The sequence below is a fragment of the Aulostomus chinensis genome, chromosome 9 (assembly GCF_037954235.1).
Source record: "Aulostomus chinensis isolate RoL2024-O1b breed Wild chromosome 9, RoL_Achi_v1.0, whole genome shotgun sequence".
Classification (NCBI taxonomy): domain Eukaryota; kingdom Metazoa; phylum Chordata; class Actinopteri; order Syngnathiformes; family Aulostomidae; genus Aulostomus; species Aulostomus chinensis.
In genome coordinates, this window is record NC_141328.1 from 20,980,311 (window position 1) to 21,007,247 (window position 26,937).

The 26,937-nt window shown below is 41.9% G+C and overlaps 1 protein-coding gene across 1 annotated transcript; it reads left to right on the forward strand.

Moving 5' to 3' along the window:
- The first annotated feature begins 688 nt into the window (after window positions 1–688).
- On the forward strand, window positions 689–25,953 carry gnas (GNAS complex locus). The gene is made up of 12 exons (XM_086214192.1): window positions 689–2,344; window positions 6,776–6,848; window positions 12,882–12,936; window positions 13,385–13,504; window positions 17,888–17,985; window positions 21,088–21,142; window positions 21,352–21,425; window positions 21,601–21,659; window positions 21,755–21,875; window positions 22,298–22,428; window positions 23,675–23,742; window positions 23,831–25,953. Exons 1-12 carry the CDS (start codon window positions 2,206–2,208, stop codon window positions 23,975–23,977), a joined length of 1,140 nt encoding a protein of 379 aa, XP_086070318.1. The 5' UTR covers window positions 689–2,205; the 3' UTR covers window positions 23,978–25,953.
- Window positions 25,954–26,937: the final 984 nt, after the last annotated feature.

A 26,937-nucleotide genomic window follows, 5' to 3' on the forward strand; every position in this document is an offset into this window, starting at 1 on the left:
TTATGGTTCATATATCATTTTTCAATAAACCTTCCGTTAAACACATCGCTTTGAAGGCAGCCTGGTGCTGGGATTTTTATTGTACAATTTGCCAGGGAAAATGTAACATTCACCACAGTTAACATCTGGCACAAATATGTTGTTGTCCTCTTTGACTTATTGATAATAATAATAATAACAAACATAATAGGGTCTTCGCCTGAAGTACCTACAGGCTCAGGCCCTAATAATAATAATAAAAAAAAAAACTCGTAGGTCCATCCCTAGTTGTTAACACTGAATTGAGCCAAGTAATGCAAATATTTCAGATAGTTTACTGCTATTCAAATGATCTGTATGTGTTAAGGGTTTATAAATTACCGTCACTATACAATGCGGGACTATATTTTTCAGTTGAGGTGGACAACACCTTACATTTTGAGTCATGCAAGGTTAGTTTTGCGTTATCAGGATTTTACTGTGGGTCGTGTTCTCTGCAAGAGGGTGCAGAAAGCTTTGGGAGCCCCTAGTATGGCTCCTGTACGAGACCCCCACCCTCCAAACCGTGTGCGGTCCCTCTCTTTGAAGAGGGCGCCGTTTTGTCACCGGAGCCACGCCGCTGACGCTGCCCTGCGCCCGGCCCACGTGACGGGGCGAAGCGGCCTCTCCTCTCCTCCTCTCTCGGCTCTTCCTTCCCAGGGTTCAATGAGAGCTGTGTGGCCCCACCCCGTCTCTCCTCGGCTGCTGTCTATCTCGTCAATGTAGGCTACTGTTCTCGGAAAGAGAGAACGCGAGAGAGGGAGAGAGAGAGAGAGAGAGAGAGAACGGCAGAAAATAATAACCTCCAAGAATTGGTTATTCCTGTCTTTCACCTTCCGCGACGAGCGGCCAGGAGGGGAGCGGCCTGGGCGGTGGGAATGTGCTGCTGCTGCTGCTGCTGCTACAACCCCGTGTCCTATTTTTTGTGAATGTAAATGCACATGTAGTCTCCAGTCGATTTAGCCTCCTCGGAATCAAGAGGAATATGGATAAAAATATGTATGAGTGTCCACTCAGGCCTTATGTAGGCTAACAAATGAGGCTGTCAGCGGGGGCTGCTTCACCTGCAAGAAACGTGGATACATTTCGAGGGATTCTCACGTCTTGGTCACGTTTTACCTTTTCCTTCTTCTTTTTTTATGATTTGTGGGGTCTTTTTTTGTATTCTTGAAGAGATTCGTCGGATCCGAAACGGGAATTTAACAAAAAGTCTATCGGTGCGCAGTTTTTGGAGGCTCGGCGGCGATGTGAGGGGCTGATAACACATTTGAGCAACAAAAGCGATAGAGACAGAAGGCCCTTTGGAGGAGAAAACACAGCGAGACAGCCATCACCAATAAGGAAGACAAATCCACAAATATTGGACGTCGGAGGTGGTGATCTGGCCGAGAAGATCGCCGCAGTGAGTTTGGAGCCGTTCGGCGTTGATTTGATGCGGAGGAGAAGGAGCCGGATGACAACGGAAGCAATGAAAATATCGCACATGTAGCTGGTTTGGGTGTAAATATCCCCCTTCTCCTATTCTGCTGGGCCCCTGTAGAAGACGAGGGGAAACAGAGACATAGATAAGGAGTGGAAATATACACCTATGAACATGTTTATTATGAAAGGAGACGTGGAGACAAGCCGCGCCACCGTACGGGCGAGCTGTTCGGACACGCCGAGTTGGGCTCCTTGTCACGGGCAGCAGTGAGACGCAAGACCCGGGCTTTTGGAGATGCAAATGAGGCTGCTTATTCTGCCTCTGTGTGAGGTGAAACCCCACTTTTTGGAGTCTTAACGGACATCTTGGATTATAAGTCTTAATTTGGCACAGTTGACGAAGGGGATAGGGTGTGAGAACAAAACAAAAACTATAGTACACGAGAAGGAAGAAAAGCAGGATTGAACCAAGTGAGAAGGCGGCCTCGGTGTCGTCAGCAGCAGCAGTATCCTGTCCTTTCTCTGACAGCAACATACGCTTCTTTTCTACGGTGACAGCATCTGGACCAGGCCAGGGACGCTAAATGTTGTAAACGTGGGTGGCACCGCTGCCAAATCCGCGGGTCAGACGTGGGATCTAGACCAGTTCACTTTATTTATTTATTATTCTTTCTACATAACCACCTCCACTAGTTCTTATTTCTCCCACCTCCTCTTCCTCCTCCCCTGGACCCCCTTTTTCTTTTTTTTTTTCCCTGCGGGAAGATGGGTTGTTTGGGCAACAGTAAGACTGAAGACCAGAGAAATGAGGAGAAGGCACAAAGAGAAGCAAACAAAAAGATAGAGAAGCAGCTCCAAAAAGACAAACAGATCTACAGAGCAACACACAGACTGCTTCTTTTAGGTAAGTTTTGTCCTGATTTATGTATTCATTTTTTATTCTTTGTTACTTTCCATGGGTAGGCCTCGGTCTGCACAGTTGAGGCTCTGCTTCCTCCCTGCATAACCTTCTGGGATGTTGTTTTGGGAAACATTGTCAACAGTGTGACTTTGCCATTGCATAAGGCTAAAAATGCAGTACTGTGCTGTTTTTCGAGCAGGCTCCGGTCACACTACAATACAGCATAGTCCATAGGTTGATTTAAGAGGTATCAGGTTGGTAAACTTAGCCACGGTTGTCGTAGCATAAACAGTGACATAATCAAAAACAGACCTATCGTAAATCATTGTTAATTTTTCAGTCTGCGTGTTTTCTTCACGTCTGTCCGACGTAGTTTATGTCTACGTTCTAGTTCTTGTCGTGCGTGTAACCTTGAAAAGGTACAGGAACATTAATTTACATGCCAGGTTGTACGTATGTGGCCAAACAGTGTATTGATATAATGAGGTTGTAGGCAAGAAGAAGGGGAAACCAGCAATGATCAGATTCAACATGTGGGTGTGTGTGTGTGTGTGTGTGTGTGTCTCTCTCTCTCTCTCTCTCAAAGTGAACTGGTGGTGGGCTGGGTCTCCACATTACATAAGAGACAAATAAGAGTGTCTGACTTTCTCCTGCCTAACTCTCCTCTGTAAACTCCTCCTTTGTCCACTCGGAGGCTTATCACTTCCAAGGAGCCCTGGTGTACTTTGTAAAAATCCTAATATTTGATTGCAGAAATGCCAGCAAGGGTGCATACTGTGCAACATGCCGGTATTTATGTTGGTGAGGAAGTTGTGGTGACTTTAGGAAAGCAGAAGGACAGGACCCAGATGAATATCAAAACAAAGATGTCTGTAATAAAGTTAGCTTTTTTTCCATTATATAATCAGCTTTAGTTCGCCTTTATCTTGGGAACTTGTTTGTTATTTGTGGTGTTGCATGTTTCAACAATGAACAAAACTAAAAGAAACATTAAAGGGTAAGTCACTTCGAACCTGAGGCTGCTCAAAAATACGCTAATATACATTAAAGTTAGGTTGTTTTTGAGTAGAGATGCCATCCAAACTCAAAGCTCATCATTTGTGGTGTTAGTCGTAGTCTTAGGTGGCACACTTGCAAAGCAAAACGTATCCGTCCAGCAGGCTGAAGCTGATCATCATTGGATTATGTTGCTTAGTCTTTTTGTAACCAGTGACAAAAACTAAGCTGGTCATTGGATTAACTAGACAGAGAATTGGATTAACTAGATCACCTAATTAAAGTCTCAGAGTTTGTGGCCCATGTTGGCCACTGTGGCCTCTACAAAATTAGTCTGAACAAATAAGAAAATACCAAGTGCATCTTTTAACCTGTTGTTCTTTGCATATGTTTACATTGAAATGACTTCCCTGGAAAGATAAATGACAACCCAGGGATGGTCAAAAAGAGTACTTTTTTAAGCGACAGTGCAGTTCTGTTGCTATACCACCATGATATTTGCAGATTACCACTCTCGAAGTTCTTACAGGTTAATGGACTACTACACTAATCTCTGACTAAACTGCAAGACATGTTGAATTGAGTAGCAGTGTTTCATCCTGCACCAGGGATTAGAAACATTTGAGTTCTTCTTTTACTGTTTTACTTTTACTATCATTATTAATTCAGTTGACAGCGTCAGAATCAATGTATTAGCATTGATTCTGATGCTGTCAAAATCAGTGTATTAGCGGGTCTTGCCTTCAGATTACATTCATTCAGGGTGTGAAATTAAGAAAATATTTTGGGGGCAATTTTGGCCCTCACGGTATAAAAATGGGGGCACTTTTAGAATGATAAGCTTGATCGTTTTTGGGCCCGACCAATTAATCTGCCACCAGATTTAGGCTGAGTAGTTTGCCTCTATGGTTAAGCGTACAAGAACTGGTTTGTGAAATAAAAAAATAACTTAATAACGGTCCCATTTCCCATGACGTGCTTCATTGTGTCACGCTTCACTGATATTATCAGTCGAGCGTGATATATGTTAGCAAGCTAAAGACAGTTAGGACAACCTAGCTGAAATATTAGCTACCTTGCTAAACTAGTTAACCGAGTCAGTCACGGCACCATGAATGATGTAACAGTAACAACCTTACAGTACCTCAAAGTAATGTTTACAGGGGTTTTGGGAGGATCTGGTGGAGGAACTGTGACTGGTTCACTTTGGTGGGTGGGTGGTCTAACTGGCTTAACTGTCCGTGAGCAACCTTGTTAACACCAGAATAATGAGTGGTTGGCAAAAACTTAGGGCCAATTTTGGCCCCTGGAACATGGTTTTTGGGGGCATTCTTGGTGAAATGGGGGGCCAAATGGCCCATTGCTCTCGCTAATTTCTGATACTGCATTCATTTACCACTTTTCTGGTAGGCTTCTGCATCAGACAGGCACTACAGCTGGCTGAGCCACCTAAATACCCAAGTTAAAACTGCATTAACCCGTTTGATTTTGGGATTGTCGTGAGATGAAGGTGAAGATCATCCACTTTTACCAAACTGTATAGCTGTGGACCATTGGTTTGAGGTCACTGGATGGATGGTGATCTCACACCATGACTTTATATAAGGTCTTATGATGCATAAGCCTGATGCATTTTTGTCTCTGTGCTTCACCATGAAGCACAGCACAAACCATGGCTGTGTCTTTCTCAGGGTTGCAGTAGTATATACTGGTTTTACTGTATTATACTGTAGTAGGAAGATCGCGCCGTGTACATTTGCTCATATATCTTATTGATTTGCATTGTCCTGTATCAGCGTAGGGAAACCATATTGAAGCCTTTAAAAGCCAAACTAAGCATTTGACAAAAACAAGCTAAAATGTTTTGAAATGAGGCATAATATAAAGATATGATTGTTCAGTAATACTGCATTTTAATGTATTGTCCCTTGACAGATTTTCCATGACTTAAAAATAAATAACATTTTTTTTTTTTTTAAACACACTTCGATTTGGTGAATGCTCACCAGATTAGTGGCTTGATTCCTCAAGGTAAAGTAATTAATTTGATAGGAATGTTACAAGTTGTTTTGTTGTTGTTTTTGTTTTTTTAGTTTTATTATTTTCACTTGAATTTTTTAAAGATAGAATTACACAGCAGGATTGTTAAAACTGATGCCTCAGTTTTACTTCACGGAACCGGAGTTTCACTCTCATTAGGGCCATCCAGGGTCCTGCAGCAAACCGCTGACCAGCTACTAATGTCACAGGGTACCAGTTTTTCTTCATGCCTTTAAGCAGTATCCATTTAATAATTGTTGCAATTATGCTGCTTGTTGACATGACGAGCAGCTAACAAAAATACAGTATACAAACTCTTATGGAAAGTTGACTATGATTTCATGCTAGTCTGACTTCACATCCCGTGATCAAATATTCTCCACAGGACATAGAGGCCAATGATAAGCCTCTAACAAGTTCTTCATTATTAGAGATCTGTCAGCATCAGTGGAGGAAAAGAATTGGAAGAGGACGGTATCACATTACAGGAGCAGATTTTAACCCAAAAAATTGGTGTGGTTTCCAAATTGTGTCTGCCACTGACTGTTAATTCACACCCTCTTATGTGGGATCATGCAGTGACAGTTTAACATTGCTTGATAGAGAAGTTCAAGAATCCAAAACTTCCCTAAGGTAGAAGCAGTTAAATTGTGGAAATTTAGTGAACCAGAAATGCACATCTTGGTATCAGTCGCATCATTGGCCCGCTGCAGACAAGTATGCCTTATAAGGCTTAGGGGAAACACAAGAAAGTCCAACAGATTTCTGTAAAATCTTCCTGGTAGATCCAGCATTTTTATTTTTCCTTCCTTAAAATGTCAAAATCAGTGTAGCTCCTGTCTATTTAGGGTCTAGTCGTACCTGACCAGGTGAGTGGATCAAAATGCTTTCGGTTACTTCTGTATATATTTACAGAAATGGATTAATGCCAGTTTAAAAGTTCTCATTTTTATTGCACTTATTGCTTTGCAAGCCGACCTGGTATTTTATTTTTTTTTATAATGGGAAGGTTTAAACATTGCTTATAGAAAAGGTTTAATTTAAAAGTTAGCTGTATTATCCATTTCATTATTTCAGCCTTCACCATGCAGCTTTGTCCTTTCCTCCATTTTTTCCCCCCAAATATAAAGTTAGTGTCTCCTACAAAACTTGTTCATTGGAAGTTTCCTGTAGAATATAGAAAGTCACAGCCAAAGCAGCTTAGGCATATCCAAATTGAAAAGCTTTTTAGTCAATGCTTGCATTCATAATGCAGCAAATTGAACGACACCGACTGCGTAGTGAAATTTCAGACAAATGTCTATGGCCTATATATCTTCGGATTGTGTGTATCTGTGGACTTGTTTTCACATAGCTACATACCCCTCATAGTTTTTTCTCTCCTTCTCTCTCTGTCAGGAGCTGGAGAGTCAGGAAAGAGCACCATAGTCAAACAGATGAGGATCCTACATGTCAACGGCTTCAATGCAGAGTAAGTATGATCACACGACCAGAAGTGGGTTCAGGGTGTTTGGGCTCTGTCCTCCATTTGATGGCCAGCGCTCACTTTTTGGGCTGCATCTTTTAAACATCACGCAATATGATGATGTGTTCGTGGAACAAGCGCGGCAGCAGGGGATGGCAATATATCTGATGCATACTGTCAATCCAAACAACCACAGTTACCATTTGAAAGAACTTATTCACAACTAACAAATCACTGATACAAAGAGGCATTATATAATTGGGATATTAAGTAAGCCAAGGACTAAATGTTGGTTGGGAGGTGCAAGAGATACAGAAACCCATGTTGCTGACATGTTAGTTTATTTGTTGACGCTATTAACTGACAAGTCAGTTGGCGAGAGAACTAAGTGTGTATATGATCTAAATTGGAACATTAATTACTCTATTAGCTATAACCTCAAAATAAGGTGGGACCTTCTCAGTTCTGCTATCAGGTCGTGTGCGTGTGTGCATGTGTGTGTGTGCGTGTGCGCAGAATGTCGCACTTTTCAATGTCACTTTTTACCCAGATGACCCATTAATAGGGAAGGAGGGGTGGAGAAAATGCTCCAAAGACCAATTGTCCCATCCTACGTGTCCGGGCTCATCCGATGATGACTATACCTTCCAAGATGTTTCCTCACACACACATGCAGATCAATGAGTCCCACTTCTCTCTGTGTGCTTTCAGCCAGAGTTTGGACTCAACATTTCAATAGATATTGTGTCACAGCAACCAAAGAACGTCAGCTGAAAAAAACCGCTGCGCCTCCACTGTGCTCTCTTCCAGCTGGACACTGTCAGAAATGCATTTTCAGCTGGAAAAGACACACTCAATTGGACACAGATTTGTCCCCTGACATTAGACGGCACCCAGCTACTGCATGGTCAGAGGTAGAAATTCCTCTTTGATGATATAAAGTGAACTTGCCATTTATGTCTTCTCTTAAACTCAAGATTTGTCTCACCGAATCACGTCCAGTTAGGTCTACACTGGATCGGTATCGTTTTTGGTCGACAGCCTTGTTTCCATCATGATATGTCAATTCTCATTTTGCTCTTTATTTAAATGGCATTATGAAAACTATGAATAATGAATGAATAAACTGATGTTGCAAATCTTTAACTCGTGACTGTCTAGCTTTTCCCACTGCCGTCAATTTTTGAGTTATTCCAAAACTTTGTCTTCATCTCTGGAGAAGCAGCAGCATTCCTGATACAAGCTGGTACACTAGAACAGTTTCAGCTTGTCCAACTAAAAGTAGTTCCTCAAGACCTCTCTCTGTTCTCCAGTGGTGGATGGATATAGACCAGTACAATAGGCTGACCTGTTGTTTCAGGGTCTTCCTCCATACTTTCTGTTGTGGCCATTGTATTGTTGCCTCGACCACCCTCTGCTGACAGATATACACGCTACTTAGTCCAGTTAATTACCTTCAAACTACTTGGAAACGGCTGTAATTCGCATTTCTAAAATTCGCTGAAAATCTCCCTTCCTGTTGAATGGAAACACATCTTCTGTTGCTAGGTTCATGTGGCCGATATATAGGATATTTGATTATTGAAACGATTTTGCGAACTTTGACAATCCATTGGATTGGAGGAGGGGAGGAGTTGTTGGACGACGAGGATGAGCATGACAAGTGTTTTATGTTTTTGTTGTTTGTTTTTTAGAATTTTGAATTCTCATTTTCTTTTTGATGTATTCTCCGCAGACGCAACTATTTTCTAGAAGATTCTGCTGCTCTCTTTTTCTTGCTTGGTAGTTTCCAGATGACATTCTTGACTTGTTTCATCTGTGTATGTCAGCGACTTGGCACTGCTGGTTGTAATGAGGATGGAAACATCTTTGCAAGGTTAGACTAGAAAATCAGCACCTAAGGCAGACAAGAGCGTATGACCCAGCGCATGACTCCACAACACTGAGTGTCTGTGTGTACGCGTGGGTGTCTTTGTTAACAAGACCAACAAACGCATTCAGCAGCATCACTTCAAGTCAGATATGTGACATTACTTAGATTATCTGCTTGACTTTTCTTTTCTTTTTTTTTTTTTTTGAATCAAGCTTTGTATGACCTGCTTGTTTCCTAATGTGATGTGAGAGTATTTCCATATACATTCACAGGCCACTTCATACTGTACAAATTAGAATGGAGCGAGAACCAGCACAACTCTGCCGTAAACTGCCTTTCCAAGGTAACGCTCAGTTTTGACAGGCAGGTTTTAATTTAACTGTGTCTTCATAACTGAGGATGTCGTTTACATTGCTGTTAAGTATTATATTGACAGCTGATATTTTGTCCACTCTATTTACTTAGAATTCGAACAGTTTTGATCGAAAACTGAAACATTATGAACTTTGTAAAAGAAATCACTCTCATTTCTGCAGATACGTCAAACAACAGTCTTGAAGCAAGACAGTTGTTTCCACATGACGAACAGAGTTAAGTAGCCTCCATCCTGATGCCCTTTTTTTGGGGTTGAAAGGGTTTAGTTAAGCGTGCGACAAAAGCTTTCGATAGAGAGTGTCATGGTTTCCCAAAGAGCAGAGTAAGTAGTTAGTAACTGCTGGTTCCATTTGCTGGACTGATTTAAAGAAGAATCGAATCCTAATTCAACTGAAAACGCAGGTCGAAACAGTTGAGTTGCAGGTTGTATGACCTGCGCGTTAAACATTCACAGAGTTCTTCACAATTTTGAGATTTAAATGATAAAAATTAGTATTTGGTAACACTTTAAAAAAGTGTACATTGTAACGTTTAGTTAATGCCTCATCTGGATGCCAAATTAGCATTATCTAAGCACAAATACTCATTTATTTACGCTCTTGTGACCCTTAAACTTTTAATCCCACCCCAACCTTGCCTAGTTTTTCCATCCAAGCATGTTGTTACCTATCAACTTAACATGAGCACCATTAGTAAATGATCATGAGACCCGTTAGTTAACTGCTTAGCTGTTGGCTAAATTAGGTGGATTTAACCAAGCATTAACTAAGCGTTATTAATTTACCATTATTGTAAAGTTTAAAGTCACTTTGCTGCGCAGAATTGGTGCGAGTTGAACAGCCAGTGCCTGTAGTTGGTCTTCACGGTGCGACCCTGAGACTTTGATCAAGAAGATGCGGTTTTGACTGTCCACAGGTGTTTGTTGTTGTTTTTATAATGAACTTAACTTGATCATTTAATTTTAGGTTTTACAGACAAAATCCATATACAGACACATAAAAGATGACTTAGTTGGTATCTATGAACGTCAGCTTTATCATTTAAAAAAACCTCCTGTTATCTTCTTCTCGTGTGTTGACTAGCCGTCATCGTTACAAAAATACCGTAATGTTTTGTCAGGTCTTTTTTTTTTTTTTTTTTCTTTCTTCCCCGCCTCTCATGAACCTCACACACACTCGTGTGCACTCTCCAGCATTGGGAGTGCACACGTTACATATGACCATGTGATTTCTAATGACTATCAGGTTGAAAATGTAAACAAGGCCCTCTCAATCTGCCTCCTAACCCAATAAACTTACCCCTCTTTCCCTTTTCTCTGGCCCTCTTATTCTTGTGTTACTCAGTGCACAGTGACCTCACAGACGTCTCCGGCTCTGTTACCATTTGCAGAAGAGTATAATATAAATAGTTTTTAAGTGTACATATGTTCCTCAGTGCTTGTTTTGAAGTTCGTGTGATTATGGCATCAACTTGAGCTGGACAGTATTATCAGATATCAATATTTTGATTCATTCTCTCAGTTTGCTCCTCCTCGGAACAAGCTAGCACTTCATATTTAGGATCTTAAATCAACGAGGCAGCACATGACAAGAAAGCTGAGGTTTTCATTCCCCAACAAGGAAACTTCATTAGCTTGAGTTGAGGGCAGACTTGACATTCCAGCGTTCACCTATGCTCACAATCTTCGGGTTGTGACTGAAAGAATGAGATCGCTGATACAAGCTGCCAGAATCTTTCCTTGGTAGGGTGGCTGGCCTGGGCTGCTGCTCTGTCACGTTCCTACCGTCTCTCACAATCACTGGGTGAGAGAGAGAGACACACACACACACACACACACACACACACACACACACACACACACACACACACACCCCTTTTCCCACTGCACACTCTTGCGTACATATTGGTTTTTGAAACCTGCTTTAAAAAAGCAGGTGGTCCCATTCCCTTTGCTGGAGTTAGTTTGTTGTTGTTTTTGTTTATTTGTTTTCAGGTTCATCACGTTAGAATCAGAATAGCAAAGGACATTTGTCTCTTGGACTTGTGTATACTCTTTGGTTGCTGAAGTGAAAGTAGAATGGAGGACTGAGGAATATCAAAAATAGGATCTATTTCAAAACTACATATCAATGTATTTAAACATTGCAGGGCTTCTGTTATGTCTTTGGGTCCGCTAACAGTCTCAGGGTACAATCTGATGAAAATTCTAAATAAACACTTGGCATTAAACTGCAGGGTTTTAAGTTAGTTTTTTTTAAGTGTGTGTACTTACTACTGAAATAAGAAGTACTAACGTCATGTATGACACCTTATACAGCTTTAGCTAGAGTAGTTCCCCTCCCTTAAAAGATCTTACCTGTTAAGTGAAGTTGTGGATTAATTGTTTGCCTGATTCTGAAAATCTCCAGTAAATGACAAAACCGAATAGTTATGTCATTTATGATAGTTCTCAAATGAAAATAAACACACTGAATCAATCAAGGCAGCACAGTGGTACAGTGGTCAGCACTGTCGCCTCACAGCAAGAAGGTTCTGGGTTTGAGTCCCGGCTCTGGATCTTTCTGTGTGGAGTCTCCATGTTCTCCCTGTTCCTGTGTGGGTTCTCTCTGGTACTCCAGCTTCCTCCCACAGTCCAAAGACATCAAGAGGGGACGAGGCTGATTGATACTCTAAATTGACCGTAGGTGTGACTGTGAGTGTGAATGGTTGTCTGTCGATATGTGTTGGTCCTGTGATGGACTGGCGACCTGTCCCACCTGTCACCTGTAGCTACTGGGATAGGCTCCAGCCCCCCCGCGACCCTTAACAGGACTAAACAGAAGAAAATGGATGGATGGATGAATCAATCAAATGTACTTTACAAGTCATCACTAACCCCACATATCAGATTTATTTGACATGGCGCCATCTACAGGATTGGCTGTCTAAAGTCCACTGTTACAACACATATGTAGACAGAAAAACAGTGTCTGTGTCGGTAAGAACAGGATCTTGATTCTCCTGTGAACCGATTTTTATTCTGGAGCCATGGAGATGAGCTGTGTGAACCGCGCTGGTGCAAAGGAATGGAAAGTTTGTGTGGCCTTTAGCCCAGGGCTGCAGTGTCACTGTGAAAAAGTAAAAGCTGGCACAGATCAAAGAGACCCATCTTGCCCTTTGTCACTGACATAGAACTATTGTAAACACAATGCTCTGTTGTCCTAAAAGCCTCAAGGTGAAAGATTGTTGCCTTTATTAGAAATATTTCTGTCACCAAGAGTCCACATGTCTTGTCCAAACAGCAATCCTTCACAGCAGACAGACATAATTTCGGTACCAGGCGTGCCAATGAAGGTTTGTTTAACCTTCCAGCATTAAAAACAAATGCGATACAACACACTGTTGTGTACTATGTCATGGTAACACGGAACTCCCTCGCAGTACTTTTTAAACTTCATAATAACAATATTTGCAAAGTAAACAGTTGTCCTGTTTTGTGTTGGAGAGAGGAAAAGCAGTTCATTGGCGCTGCCACGATAATGTAAGCTGTGAGGCTGCTGCTCTGATGACTTTCCGCAAGTTTTCAGTTACTTGTTCACTCTTCCTGAAATCAGATCGATTAGAAAGTGAGGGTGCAGTTTCATTTGTTTGTTTCTTTTTTTTTATTGCCCATAATTACAAATTGATGACGAGGAAAATTACATCTATTAAAAAAAACTGATGTATCTAAGTGTTTCTGCTGTATTCTTCTATTCTTGCTGTTGAGGAGTAAACCCAGATATGATTTGTGACTGTACCTATGTGTCTTTCAGAGAGAAGAAGCAAAAAATTCAGGACATCAAGAATAACATTAAAGAGGCTATTGAGGTGAGTGGCTTTATAATTGAATTCACAGACACTAATATGGCTACAGACCCTTTTACTGGGATTCGTTGAACGGCTCGGCCAGATAAACGTCCATTTCCAGAGAGCCCCTGTAGTTGAGTTCCAGTTTGTGAGATGTTTGATATTTGAGTCCTGTCTTGTTTTCAACTCAGTTTTGACATGGATTTCTCTGGATTTTTTTCCATACATAATCAAATGTTACTGAGAAATCACGGTCATGAAAATTTTCCTCAAGGTGTTGAAAACCATTGAAAACATACGAATGTGTCCAAGCCATGACGTTGACCAAACTCTGAACAATCGTAGCCTCCTCTCTCCGGTTCTGCGGGTTAAAGGTTTTGGACAGATGAACTGAAGCTGATCCGGTTCATCCTCTGGGTTTCTACCATCCAGACTTGAACATATTTTGTTGTTTTTGTATTTTTAACAGACCATAGTTACAGCGATGAGCACTCTGACACCGCCGGTGCAGTTGGCGTGTCCAGAGAACCAGCACCGGATCGAATACATCCTCAACTTTGTAAACCAGAAAGACTTTGAATTTCCATCTGTGAGTATTACAGTATTAAGCACCACCCCCCCCCCCACACACACACACACACACACTCTCTCTCTCTCTCACTCACTCTCATTCACTCTCATACACACGGTATGGTGATCACCTTTTGGAAATGTGTCTCAGCAGTAGTTAGGGTGAGATTATCTTCTTTCCCGATTGCCCTTCTAAATCTATAGTGAACCAATAGATTCTGAACCAGAGAGGCTTCTTTATGATACTCAGGAAATCTGCTTTGTGATTCCAGTGACATGTTTATCTTCCAGCTGTTTGCCTCTAATATGTGGGGGCAGGGTTTCCCACTAAGAGGGCAAGGATTCCATGGTTAAAAAGATGCATTTGATGCATGGAAAGTTTTTATTTATGTCTTTTGATATTTCAGGGTTGTTGTTTTTTTTGATTGATCCTTCCAGCTTTTAAACATGATCCATAATTAAATGAATGAATATATTTGGCAGATACCATTATTCAACAGCGTTTGATAGGCTTTTTCTCTGTATTGCCCTGCTTTAACTATGATGGTAAAAATTGTTTGCTTGCTACTAAATAAATCACTCTTGTTGACTTCAGCGCGAGGGCATGATGTCACTGTGTTGTCAGTCACATTTGCTGACCTGACACTCTTTCATGCCTTTGAACACTCACTGTCATGCAACTCTGAAGATATGGACTCTTATTACACTCCATTGTAAGACAGAGAGTTTGTTTTTTTAATTTCTGATTATTGACTTGATATAAATTGCAATACATCTGCAAATTAATTTTCTTTCACGCCACCTCTCCCTCAGTATCCAGGGCTCTGAATTAACCTGTACGATGTGTGAGTTAATGATACCAGGTGGTAATCCCTTGACAGGAGTATCAAACACAGAGGCTCACTAATGACCTGGTGGGTGATACCTGTGTGGGTTTAATATTCTCACTGGGACGTTCTCATTAGCTAATTGCCTGGGCCAAGAGACCAAAGCTCAGAGTCTCACTGTATGTCCACCTGCGCGAATCCCTTTTCACTTCTTAGGAATTGGAGCTGTAGTGCATTTACTAACACTGGGGAATTCTTTTCTTTTGAAGCACTCAGTATTTGTTATCATGGTGGCATTCATCCATCCATTCGTCCGTTTTCTTCTGCTAATCCTGTTAAGGGGTAAGGGGCTGGAGCCTATCCCAGCAGCCTTCAGGTGAGAGGCAGGGTTCACAGGTCACCAGTCCATCACAGGGCCAACACATAGAGACAGACAACCATTCACACTCACAGTCACACCTACAGTCAATTTAGAGTATCAATCAGCCTCGTCCCCTCTTGATGTCTTTGGACTGTGGGAGGAAGCTGGAGTACCAGAGAGAACCCACACAGGTACAGGGAGAACATGGAGACTCCACACAGAAAGATCCTGTGCCTGAGCCAGGACTCGAACCCAGAACCTTTTTGCTGTGAGGTGACAGTGCTGACCACTGCACCACCGTGCATCATGGTGGCATCTGTGTGTTAAACCAAATACACAGCAGAATAGTAATAGTTGCACCACAGTACAGGCTCGCTTATTCGTTGGATTTCATTCCTATAATATTTCTTTCCCTGCCAATATTTGATGATAGCTTCCTCGAGCACCATACCACACAATGCTCATTTTTAAAAGCACACTTTTACATATTTTACTAGTTTTCAAGTAGATTGCAGTTAGTTGCAGGAGTAGATGAACACAAACACAACTGTGATTTTTTTTCAGAAGTCCACTTTTTTCATTTTTGTTCCTGCACTGAAAAAATCCCGAACTCTAAATTAAAAGCCGAAGTTCACACCTCTATGGCCACAGAATGGCATGTTTTATTGAATCTGTTTGATCTGAAATTAATAAATGTGTTAATTGTGTTGCTTCATTTGAAGGGGGGGGGGGCTTGTGTCATATTCACAACCTTAAATTATGAGCAAATGGGAATTTGGGAGATTACTTCATCTTGCATTAAAATCAGTAATGTGTAGCTTGATAGGAGTCATCAAGTTGCATCTCAGTGCTGATCTAAGTTCATCTGCACCATAGATGATGTCATTAGGTGACAGCTTAGAACCATTGTACAACTGCTGTTTGAATCGAGCATTACAATTTGTCTTTTTTTATCCGTACGTATGTTTCATCATCTCTGAGCTGTACACAAGAAGCTGATATTTGGTCAGGAATCCCCCGGGTCAGGATTCATTTCATTCAGTTAGGAACAGCAGCATGGGAAGGTAAATCCATGAGAGGCCACCAGCATTTTCTAAACATCCTCACGCTCTCATCGCTCTGCAACACGGCGTACCGTATGTCTGGACAGCTTTTCTGACTCGATCCGCTTGAGTTCGCGTGCACCCTCTGTGCTCATGTATGTGCAACTGTTCTCTGCTGAGGCCGGGCTCTTCCAACAGTGCCTGGGCCAAGAAAGCGATCAAACTGGGCAGGGATCGCCCAGTGCATGGGACGATAATTGTTCACAGTCGTGCACTGATATGCAGTTGTTTTTCATACGAATCAGAACAATAAAAACAACAGTCCTCTTTAATAACTCCCATTGGAAGCTTTAAGAAAAGTAAACACTGCAGCGGTCTTTCAACGCCTCAGGGCACCGAGTTCATATTAGTAGCATCCATGTGTTATGGGATGATGACTATTTTTGACTCGCACACTAATGACTGTATTAATTGGCGAACAGGCCTCATTAGCACAACAGCTTGTGTTTAATGTATGATGGTGATTATGTAGGAACATTAGGCAGCTCAAGTGCCTCTTGTTTCTTTCCGTACAGCCTTAACGACTGTCTGCACACAGGGTCGGCTGTTCTACACCAACCTACTGAAGTGTCCTTGAGCAAGACTCGAGTGTCTCTGCGTCTTCTGGCAGTCTTTTCCCCTTATTCGAACCGGCAACGGCCAAGCACATACCGCTTTTTTTTTTCTACTGTCGTGAAAACATCGCGTCTGGAAAGTTTCACTTCTGGTTTCCAGCTGGAGGTTGAATGGGTGTAATGTGACTGAAGAGAAGGACGCTAGAGAAGAGCTAAGGAGGGAAAAGAGATAGGGGAGGCATTACATCAAGGAAGGAAGAGTGAGGTTTTATTTTTTTTTCTTGAAGCACATGACTGATTATAAAAGAATGCCCTATTTGTAAACACATGATGAGTTTGCTGTCACAGAGGGCTGCAGGATGAGTTGATGATTTTATGTTATTTTTTTACATGTAAGGGATGATGATGGGATTTATGTCCCATGTAAATTGTGAACAGAGACTAATTTTGTATGTTGTGAGTGAGGCAAATAAGGATGTGAGGTTTTAAGTCATGATCCTATTAAAAAGAATTTACATCTCCAAAGCAGAATCTGACGCGAAGGACAAGTTGAACAAAAAGAGGTAAAGGGGGTTTATGTAACTTCTCATAAATATAACTTTCCCTGCACCAGTGTAATTGTGGAGATGTCAGAATGCAGGGGTTGGATGTGGTGACCCCAGACTCAATTCATAACGAGACAGCTTCATTACCAGCTGAATTTTTTTCCCTGGACTACTTATCGAGTTATGTTAATGCAGATAAAGACTCTTGGAAAAGTGTACTTGGGTACTTTTGACAGAGGTATGCTAACACTTCCCACCCACCACCATTCGTTTTGCCAAGCTAACTAGCAGTTACTGTGTCTAATACATGCACAGAGGAGAGAAGGTCATCCATCTTCTTTTCAGACTCTGGGGAGAATGATAAGTGAGTGAATTTCCTTAAAGAATGGCATGTTCCTTTGAGGCAGTATGAAATATTGGCACCACTATAGCACCCTTATATTAACACTTGGATCACACTGGCCCATTAAGAAGGCCTAAGTATGTACTACACACATAGGTGGAGTTGTTTAGGTATAACTGTACTCTTTGTTGCCATCATGTGTTCTACTGTGCTGTTATAATAAGGCTCAGTTGTGTAAATTGTATACTGCATATTATTGAATAGAAATGTATGGAGGTCAGTGCAAATACTGTAGGGAAAAAAAAAAGAAGGAAAGTGGTTCATCCTCTCTTCCCCTCCACCTTTATTTACCTTTTACACACATGTACACAGGCATCGCCCAGGCACAACGTACACTGCATGTGGTGTCAACAAACGTGCTGGGTGCCTGGTGCCCTAAGACACGCCACGAACTTAAGACAAACCTGTCCTCCTGCCTTTCACTCTGTTATAACTCCTCTATTCAGTGTAAAATGGACAGCAGATGATGCAGGATGTCACTAAATTTTGTAAAAAACATTCCGGTGTTTTTCATTCCATTTTAATCCTGTTTTATTTCGATCTGCTCCGTCCCCCCGTGACTTTCTTATTGTCTCTCATGTGTTTGTCTGCTCCTCTGTGTCTCCAAAGGAGTTTTACGACCATGCAAAAACACTGTGGCAAGACGAGGGCGTCAAGTTGTGCTACGAGAGATCCAATGAGTACCAGCTGATCGACTGTGCACAATAGTAAGTAACAGTCTGCCAGTCTGGCTTCAGGGTTCAGTGGGTTCACCTGTATCATTAAATCCATTACAACAACCTTGAAGCTTAAAATGAATGAATGTTCCAGTTTTTAACAGACTGCTGAGGATTGAAAGTTGTCGTCACAGTGGAGGTTTTTGGCTGCAGCTAATGATGATCATTTATTGAACAATCTGGATATTTTTCCTCCTTTTGATAAATTGTTTGGAAAATAAAGGATACAGATCAGTCTCCGAAAGTCCAAGGTGGTTTCATCACATTGTATTATTTTTTTGTTTGTTTTTGTTTTTGTTCTTGTTTTGTTTTTGTTTTTGAATAAGATCCCAAATAAATTCAGATTAATATCACACAGGACAAAAAGAAGCAACAAGCACTTACAACTGACAAACTGAAACAGCAGAATATTATATATTTTGTTTAATATTTAAATAACCAAATGCTAAATACCTTCAGATTTGTATTTCGTGGATTATCTGTTCATCTGTAGTTTCACTGTTCTAGATCATCCGACATTAACACAAAGTGACACTTTTACATGAATTGTCTTCTTACCTTTGTTGAACATTCAAATTCACCCATAGTTTTACCTCTTGCTTCCTTGTTGCATTTTTGCGTTTGATTTGTTCACACTGCTAGACCACAAGAGAAGTGAATAGAGACTCTATTTTGACAACTAGTGATTTCCTCTACAGTTTGCATGAAATACTGCAAGCGTGTTTGATTTGGCTGATGTCCTCCTCAAGATGAATTCATAGCAGTTTGCCCAATCATCAAGGTGGTGTAGGATTGTGCTCTTCGCTGACATCTAGTGGCTGATGGAGGATAAAGCCGTGAGCTGTGAGTCAAGAGATGGAAGTTGAGCTTTCATGTGTATCTCGCTTCACGTTTACCGTGGCTGGTTGTTCTGTGTGTAAACTACCAGATGGAGGATAAATCAGCCAGCAGTAGAAAGCTTTCTCGCACAAAATCATCACAAGCTGATCAGCATTGTGGTGAAGGTGGAGTCACCAGCACTGATACTGAACATTTAAACTCCACTGCAGTGTGTAATCAACACACACAAACATGATGTCAATTATAGTGTGTGAACCTCCCGGTGTGTTATGCCCTTGCAATATTTAGGCCCAGCACTGCCAGCTGTATTTAACACGTGCTCCTTCCTTACATTTCCCTTTATCATCATTCATCTCTAAAACATAATGGTTTCCTTGTCTTCTCCAAATGGCGAGTATTTTCTAAAGATTTATGAGAACATCGCAAAGCTGCTTCCATCAGCTCAGAGTTGATGTCAGTGACCAGTCATCATTTCTAACAAGAGAGAGTGGAAAGTTTAAAAAGAGAATATTCTAGTGAAATTCCCTCTTTTTATGTAACAGCAGCGGTTTGCAGTGTTTGGGAGCAAACATGGCCGAGGCTGAGTCATCTATAGACCAGAAAGTGTGTGTGTGTGTGTGTGTGTGTGTGTGTGTGTGTGTGTGTGTGTGTGTGTGCGCGTGTGTGGTGGTGGTGGGGGGGGGGGCCTTCAGTTCAGAGCAGGACTACAAGCCTGTAGTCTGAAAGGCTTCTTACTCGTTATCCACCCTTGGAAATATTATGTGCTTTTTATTTAGAGCTTTAAGTTGATTTGGTGTTTTAAATGTTTTCATGAAGAGAAACCAACCCCTCTGTTCCTCCCTGAGGGGCTTGAGATGGTACGGTCCAGTCTTTTGTTCCCTCCCTCATCTTCCTCTCAAATCCAGCACAGAAACACAAGCTCATCCTGCTCACCTTCTCCTCCTCCTCCTCCTCCTCCTCCTCCTCTTCTGCCTTCCCTTTCTCCATCTCTCTGTCTGTCTGTCTTCTGGAGCTAATCCAGCTGCACTAGATTGGGAGCTGATAGACTATTAATAGCACTTGTGGTTGGGTCTCCATGGTAACCATGCTGGAGGCCAGGGCGCTGGGGAGCTATTTTTGAAATCTGCTCTGTAATGTCAGACAGGCGCCACCCCGCTTTCATTCTCTGTCTCTCCTTGTGTTTCTTCCCCTCTCTCGCGTTCTCTCTCATCTCTCTTCTTCCGACACGTGGATTCGCTCTGCGCACCGTCTCCCCTCCACCTATTTTTCTTTCCAGCCATCTCTCCTTCCATCTGTTTGAGTCACAGGAATACTCAGATTTTAGCCCTTGGTTTTGTCACAGAGGTTCAGTGGATCCAAACCAATTAATCAAAAAAGAAAAAGTTTTGTGAAAACGTACGCTCCAATACGAAGAATATTTGAAATGACAATGTTAAAAGGGATGGTCACAAACGATGAAGAGTATTTTGATGTTGGAGAGTCCCAGCATTGTGAAGCCATAAAGACACTTTGTATTGAAGGTTTGACAAAGGGGCGACTCAATGGGCCTCATTCATGAAATGTTTTTATGCAAAAATTGGTTCTTACCCAAAAAAACCCAAATTCTCTCAATTTGATCTTTATGTAATTCCAGACATCTGTTGTGTACCTCTTCTGTCAATCACCCAGACTTGCAGAGACGTTAATGTTACAAGAGATGAATAATAGATGTCAGGAGGGAGAAGTTAGGCTCATCAGGCTCTGCCTCCTGTCTTTCAGACTAAATTGGGGGCTAAAAAAAAACCTGCGTTTGTTTAAAAACAAATTTGTGTGTGTGAGAGATCATTCATGAATGAGCCGTAATGTTTCTTCTTTTTATCAGATGGTTTTCTTTTTTTGCAATGATCAATCAAATGCAATGATCCAAAACCAATATTAAAGATTTGTAATGCTGGCAGGATATTTTACTGTGAGAAAAATAAACGTAATTGTCCAAAATGACATCAGTGCCCTGAAATAATACTCTGTGACTGGGGAATTTAGCAGGTGTAAATAATAGAATCCAGTAAAAATATTTGTGAAGGAAAAAAGTCTTGTATGTACAGTATACAATAATCCAATATCAGTTGATATTGTTGCCCAAACCAATATATATTATTAAAAGAGATTTTGAATTGGAGAATAATGTCAGGACTGCTTTTATTTTTATTGAACCTTCCAGGCAAGAAACTATGTAATCCCATCTAACAGTTCTCTTTCCTCGTCTCTCCTCAGCTTTCTAGACAAGATCGACATTGTGAAGCAAAGCGACTACACTCCAACAGACCAGGTGGGTGAATCTCTGTCATCACATACTTATCAAGTCACCCGAGCTGCCCTGCGCAAAGCTCCAAGATGTGGGCCAGAAATAAAAACATCTCATGTCCCAGTTCCTCCAACTTTTTCACTCTGACCTAGAAAACAAGAGTCAGATATTTTCAGAGAATCTACTCAAACTATCTTAACAGTCTTTGTTACAAACGCTGTTACCTTCACCAGGATTTGCTTCGGTGCAGAGTTCTGACTTCAGGGATCTTCGAGACTAGATTCCAAGTGGACAAGGTCAATTTCCAGTAAGTGAATATTTGAAGAGACGATGTTTGGTACGAACCGCGTGCCATGTATGTAATTGGCGCTGCGGTAAAATACTTGAGTTCTGAAGACATGGACAAACTCGGAGAAGTGTCAACGTCCACATGACGGCAGTGCTCTCCCTGATAACTCATCTCTTTTCTTTGTTTCTGACAGTATGTTCGATGTCGGCGGTCAAAGAGATGAACGCAGGAAATGGATTCAGTGTTTTAACGGTAACTCTCGTGCTCTCTGATGGCTTGTGCCTCGGCTCCCATCTCCATCTCTCACTGTGTGTCCGACTCAATCCCCGTCCCGCTCTCTTCCTCAGATGTAACGGCCATCATCTTTGTGGTGGCCAGCAGCAGTTACAACATGGTGATCAGAGAGGACAATCAGACCAACCGTTTACAGGAGGCCCTCAACCTCTTCAAGAACATCTGGAACAACAGGTGAACATAATGGAAATGTGTGTGTGAATGTGGATACGCAGCTCCAAACTACCAAGGACGTCTGTCTGTAGACACCAAATCAATGTGATGTTTGTTTGTCTCCTTTTGTTACAGCAGACAGATAACGGCTATTGACCAAGCCTGGTGCAGGCTGGGAAAGTTTTTATAAACTGGCCTGCTTTTTCTCTTGAATGATTGAGTAACCATGCGCATGACTCACATACCTTATTTACAACTTGCAGCAGCAATAGAAGTTACAGAAAGGATCTCTGACAGCAGTCAAAATGCTTTTGCTGAAATTAATTTTAGTATTGACGTGCCTTTATACTGAGTTTTTCTATGGCGTAAACAGATTTGCAGGAACCAATCAGACACAGTTTGCGATCTTAATTCAAAGTGTTGTGTTCTCTCTGCCTCTTCAGGTGGCTGCGGACCATTTCTGTCATCTTGTTCCTAAATAAACAGGACCTACTAGCGGAGAAGGTGCTGGCTGGGAAGTCCAAAATCGAAGAATACTTTCCTGAATTTGCTCGCTACACCACGCCTGACGATGGTGAGCGGTTCTCCGCACGTGCTGAAACCTTCGCCTCCAACTGTCCTTTATTTGTTTGGAACATATGAAAAGTTGACTTCCAGAGTGCTGCAGATTATTGAAAAGAAATTGTTTTAGGATAGTCTTTGACGCGTATATCAGTAGCTGCATCTATATCTGCTGTATTCCTCAAAATTAGAGCTGGATGAAAGATGACTTCAGATCAGTATCACAATTATTTAAAACTTCTACCACATTTACAATTAACAGTCTTACATCTGTGCTGTGGTCTTGATTTAAATATTCTGGGATGTTTTATCTAATGCAGAAATGCAAACTTGTTGATTTGATAAGAAAACACAAAGATGATAAGACAAAATAATCCTTTTGGTCCCACAATGGGGATATTTCCAGTTAGACCAGCAAACAGGATGGCATGTATAGAAGTTCAGTAATACGCAATGTCGGGGCTGGAGCCTCTCCCAGCAGCCTTTGGGCGAGAGGCGGGGTTCACCCTGGACAGGTCACCAGTCCATCACAGGGCCAACACATATAGACAGACAACCATTCACACTCACAGTCACACCTACGGTCAATTTAGAGTATCAATCAGCCTCGTCCCCTCTTGATGTCTTTGGACTGTGGGAGGAAGCTGGAGTACCAGAGAGAACCCACACAGGAACAGGGAGAACATGGAGACTCCACACAGAAAGATCCTGTGCACGAGCTGGGACTCAAACCCAGAACGTTCTTGCTGTGAGGCGACAGTGCTGACCACTGCACCACCGTGCCGCCTATTAATTAATATTATCACTGCAAATGTCCCAGATTTTGTTTTCACTCTTCAACAAGGTTCATGTCATATATCCTAAAGATATCAATGAAAATGTAATATTTGTCCTTGGTCCAGGTTTCATGGAAATCTGGTAGTTTTTGTTTTATCTTGCTGACAGGTGAGCAGTAATCAAAACACAACTTTCTTGATGACGGTAACTTCCTTTGTAAGAGATGGTGTACTTAGTGTCATTGACCACAAGAGGTCATCCTTGCTACAAATGTGAGAGTTCAATCTGGTCTCTCTCTCTCTCTCTCTCTCTCTCTCTCTCTCACACACACACACACACGATCACGTCACTGCATGACCTCTCATGTCTAAATCTACACCTGCCCACTGATACATGCAAAAACAACCAGTTAGCAGTGCAGCTTCAAGAGGTGATGTGTGTGTTTGTATGTGATAAGGACATTTTTTTCCCTCTTCTTCCAGCGACACCAGAGCCTGGAGAAGATCCACGTGTAACAAGAGCAAAATACTTCATTAGAGATGAGTTCCTGGTAAGTGTGCAGCTATGTCACAATCTCAGGAATGTGTATGTGGAGTCACAGCTGTCAGTTTGTCAGCTTGTCCTTTCTCCATCTACAGAGGATCAGCACGGCAAGCGGGGACGGCAGGCACTACTGTTACCCCCACTTCACCTGCGCTGTTGACACGGAAAACATCCGGCGTGTCTTCAATGACTGTCGAGACATCATCCAGAGGATGCACCTGCGGCAGTACGAGCTGTTGTGATGGGAGAGGAAGGGGGTTCAGCCAAGAACAGATCGGACTAAGAAACACCCTGAACCCTGAGTCTCTGAACTCTCCTCTTCCACAGAAATGTGTGAGCTCTTGCGAAGGCCAAAACACTCAATACACACATGCGCGCACACACACACACACACACACACACACACAAAACACACTCACATACAGATATGATACACAACTCTCACAGTAAACACACTTTGAAGCCAGAACCCCATCACCACAACCACCACCACCACCACCTCCACCTCGATGCACACTCCATACCTGCAGTAGACAGAGCTACTTTGGTGGAAGTAAAACCAACTCCACCATCACCTTCAGCCATACTTCCAGCTCCTCACCTCTCAATGTCATGTAATGTCCTTGGACACGCCAATTCCCATGTTTCCAAAACCCCCCAGTGGCTGAGTCGGGACTGTATTTTGAGCTGCGGTGGAGCTTGTTGGGGCCCAGGGTGCAGAGCGAGAGAGAGATACTACTGTTGAGTTACTGCAAATAGAGAATGAACAACAGATCAGCTGAACACTGTATCAGACACAAGCACTGTGCTCAGGACTCAAACTGTGTACACACAAAACCAATCCTTCCTATCACTTAACGCATATCCAGACATCCAACCACAGGATCGGCTGCACACAAACGTATCACACCTGCTTCTTACCGGACTGCTCTTACCAGGTTGGATCTGCTAGCTGCAGCCAACAAGTGAGCTGTTGGTCATGGAGCTGCTAGCGGATTCTTCTGCCCCAGCGCTTTTGAGATTAAAAGGACTGCAGAGTTCCTGTGTCGACAGGGGCATGGTCGTGGTCATCCAGGCTGCCGGGGATTGAGAAGGAGAGGTTCACAAAAACAGCACTGAGACTCTTGACGTGAGCTTCTCCGACGCGGTTTGGACACATTTGACGGGGACGAGGACTCCCTCCACAGAATTGTTTTGCCATCTGAATTTGTCGCCAGTGGAGCAAAACACAAGGAGGATTTACTGAGTTTTAAAAGAAACAAACAAAAAAAGCCGACTTTTATGGAACTTAACAGAGGGCAAAAAGCATCCTTCTACAGTACAGTACCATATAAGTTAAAGAGAAACGCCATCTTGTCATGATTGACCCTGTTTTACTGTCTCCACAGCTGTTTTTGTCTGTGTAGACTTTTGTGCCATTGTGCCCTGTGCGCTTTCTTTCTTTCTTTTCTCTTTACTCTTTACTCTTTCTGTCTTTGTCATGCTCCCCTTTTTACACACCTCTACTGTCACTTTCCGTCTCTCACCTGCCTCTCTTGCTCCCCCTCTTCACCGCCACCATTGTTCCATATGCACTTTTACTTTACTGGCAGTACTCCTTTGTTCTAGGAGAAAATAAACCATAATAATCCTGGAATTGAAAAAAAAAGAAGATGATAACAACAACAACAACAACAGGGACACATCAGACAACCTGCAAGCTCCTCCCTCCATCTGTCCTCCTCTCTGCTCCTTCGTCCTTGCTCCTTTGTATGTCTCTTTATTTTACTTTACTGCTGAACTATTATTCTTGTACAGACTGTAAAATGTATTATTTTGTACAACTTTATCGAAAAAAATAACTTTTAGAAGATCCCTGTGCCTTGATCACGACTGTACGTGTGTAATGAGCTAAAGTGGGTGTCATACTGCGCTGTATAGCTTGGCCAATCCCCTCTCTGCCTCTCTCACCACTTCCTCCTCTCTTTCTTTCTTTCTTTCTCTCTCTGTCTCTCTCTCCCTCTCTGGGCTGGAGGACAACCATTTGTAGCTTTTGCAGTTTTATTTCTCTCCCCCCCTTATCCTCCTTATTCGCTCTATGATTTAAATGTCTATTTTTGGATCCATATACCCCAAAAGGATAAATATATGAAATGTATATGGGTTTTAAACAAACAAAAAAAGTATTTTATTAGAATTCAAATGAATCTTGAGTATAAGTTAAATCCTTTCAACTGAAGTTGTGTTCAGGTTTCTTTTGTTTTCCTCCATTGACATCTGCAAAGTACATTTTCAAGGGTTAAAAAAAGTCAGATGCAAAACCATTGCTTGGTTCTACACAAATCTTATTCTGTTGCTGCCAAAAGACCCCACCCCCACCCCACCCAAAAAAAAAAGAAATTATTTCACTTTATTTTCTGATGAGGGGGAGGGGAGTGGGTCCTCCTTCCTAGCCTTGCACAGCAGAGGCAGCCTGTACAGTATTCATCTCTCATTTCAGTGCCCTAGTCATCATTTAATGTGTACATCAAATATGAGTCTCTACTTTCTGAACAGGAGCTCTAAGAAATAAAGTTTTTTTTGGTGCAGACTGCAACAGGTCTGTCATTGCACACATGCACACAGAGGCTACTATTCTCTACTGTCTCTCTCAAGCTGCTTTTTCTCAATCTTACTCCTAAATCGCTGTAAATCCTTGAGAGAGGAAGTGGTGTTTCCTGTTCGTTTACCAGTCATTTCCCCTCTCAGATGTGCCGAGTTGCCATTTGTTAGGACAAAACATGGAGGACCGCTGGTTTGAAGCTCAGATTGTAGGTTTAATAATTCCTCTCGCTCGCTGTAAGAGTGCAGCGGATGTGCCTTTATCCTCCAGATGGTAAAAATACACACCATGAATATCAAAAATACAACCTCAGATGTCCTGACAGTCAGATGTGAAACTAGTCACAAGAATAACTGAACCCATAGGAGATAGCCTACAAATATTTAAGAAAACACTAATCATTTTTCTTTTATATCATTTTAAAACTGCAGCAGCGTCCGATAGATCGGAGTTCAACCCAAAACAAGTTGTGCTGTGGCCCTTTGATTCATGAGTATGTACAAGTTTCTCCTCTCTGATTTGTCCCTGTGAATATTCTATTTGATGCTTTCTTGGCTGTGCAGTGATGGCTGCTCTGCCAGTAGTTTGATGAATCCGTCAGATTAACTGGAATATGGTGAG

Coding starts and splice junctions, on each gene's coding strand:
- gnas (XM_086214192.1), top strand. CDS start 2,206: ATGGGTTGTTTGGGCAACAGTAAGACTGAAGACCAGAGAAATGAGGAG. Junction 21,426..21,600: donor GTGGACAAGGTCAATTTCCA/GTAAGTGAATAT, acceptor TGTTTCTGACAG/TATGTTCGATGTCGGCGGTC. Junction 23,743..23,830: donor TCATTAGAGATGAGTTCCTG/GTAAGTGTGCAG, acceptor CTCCATCTACAG/AGGATCAGCACGGCAAGCGG.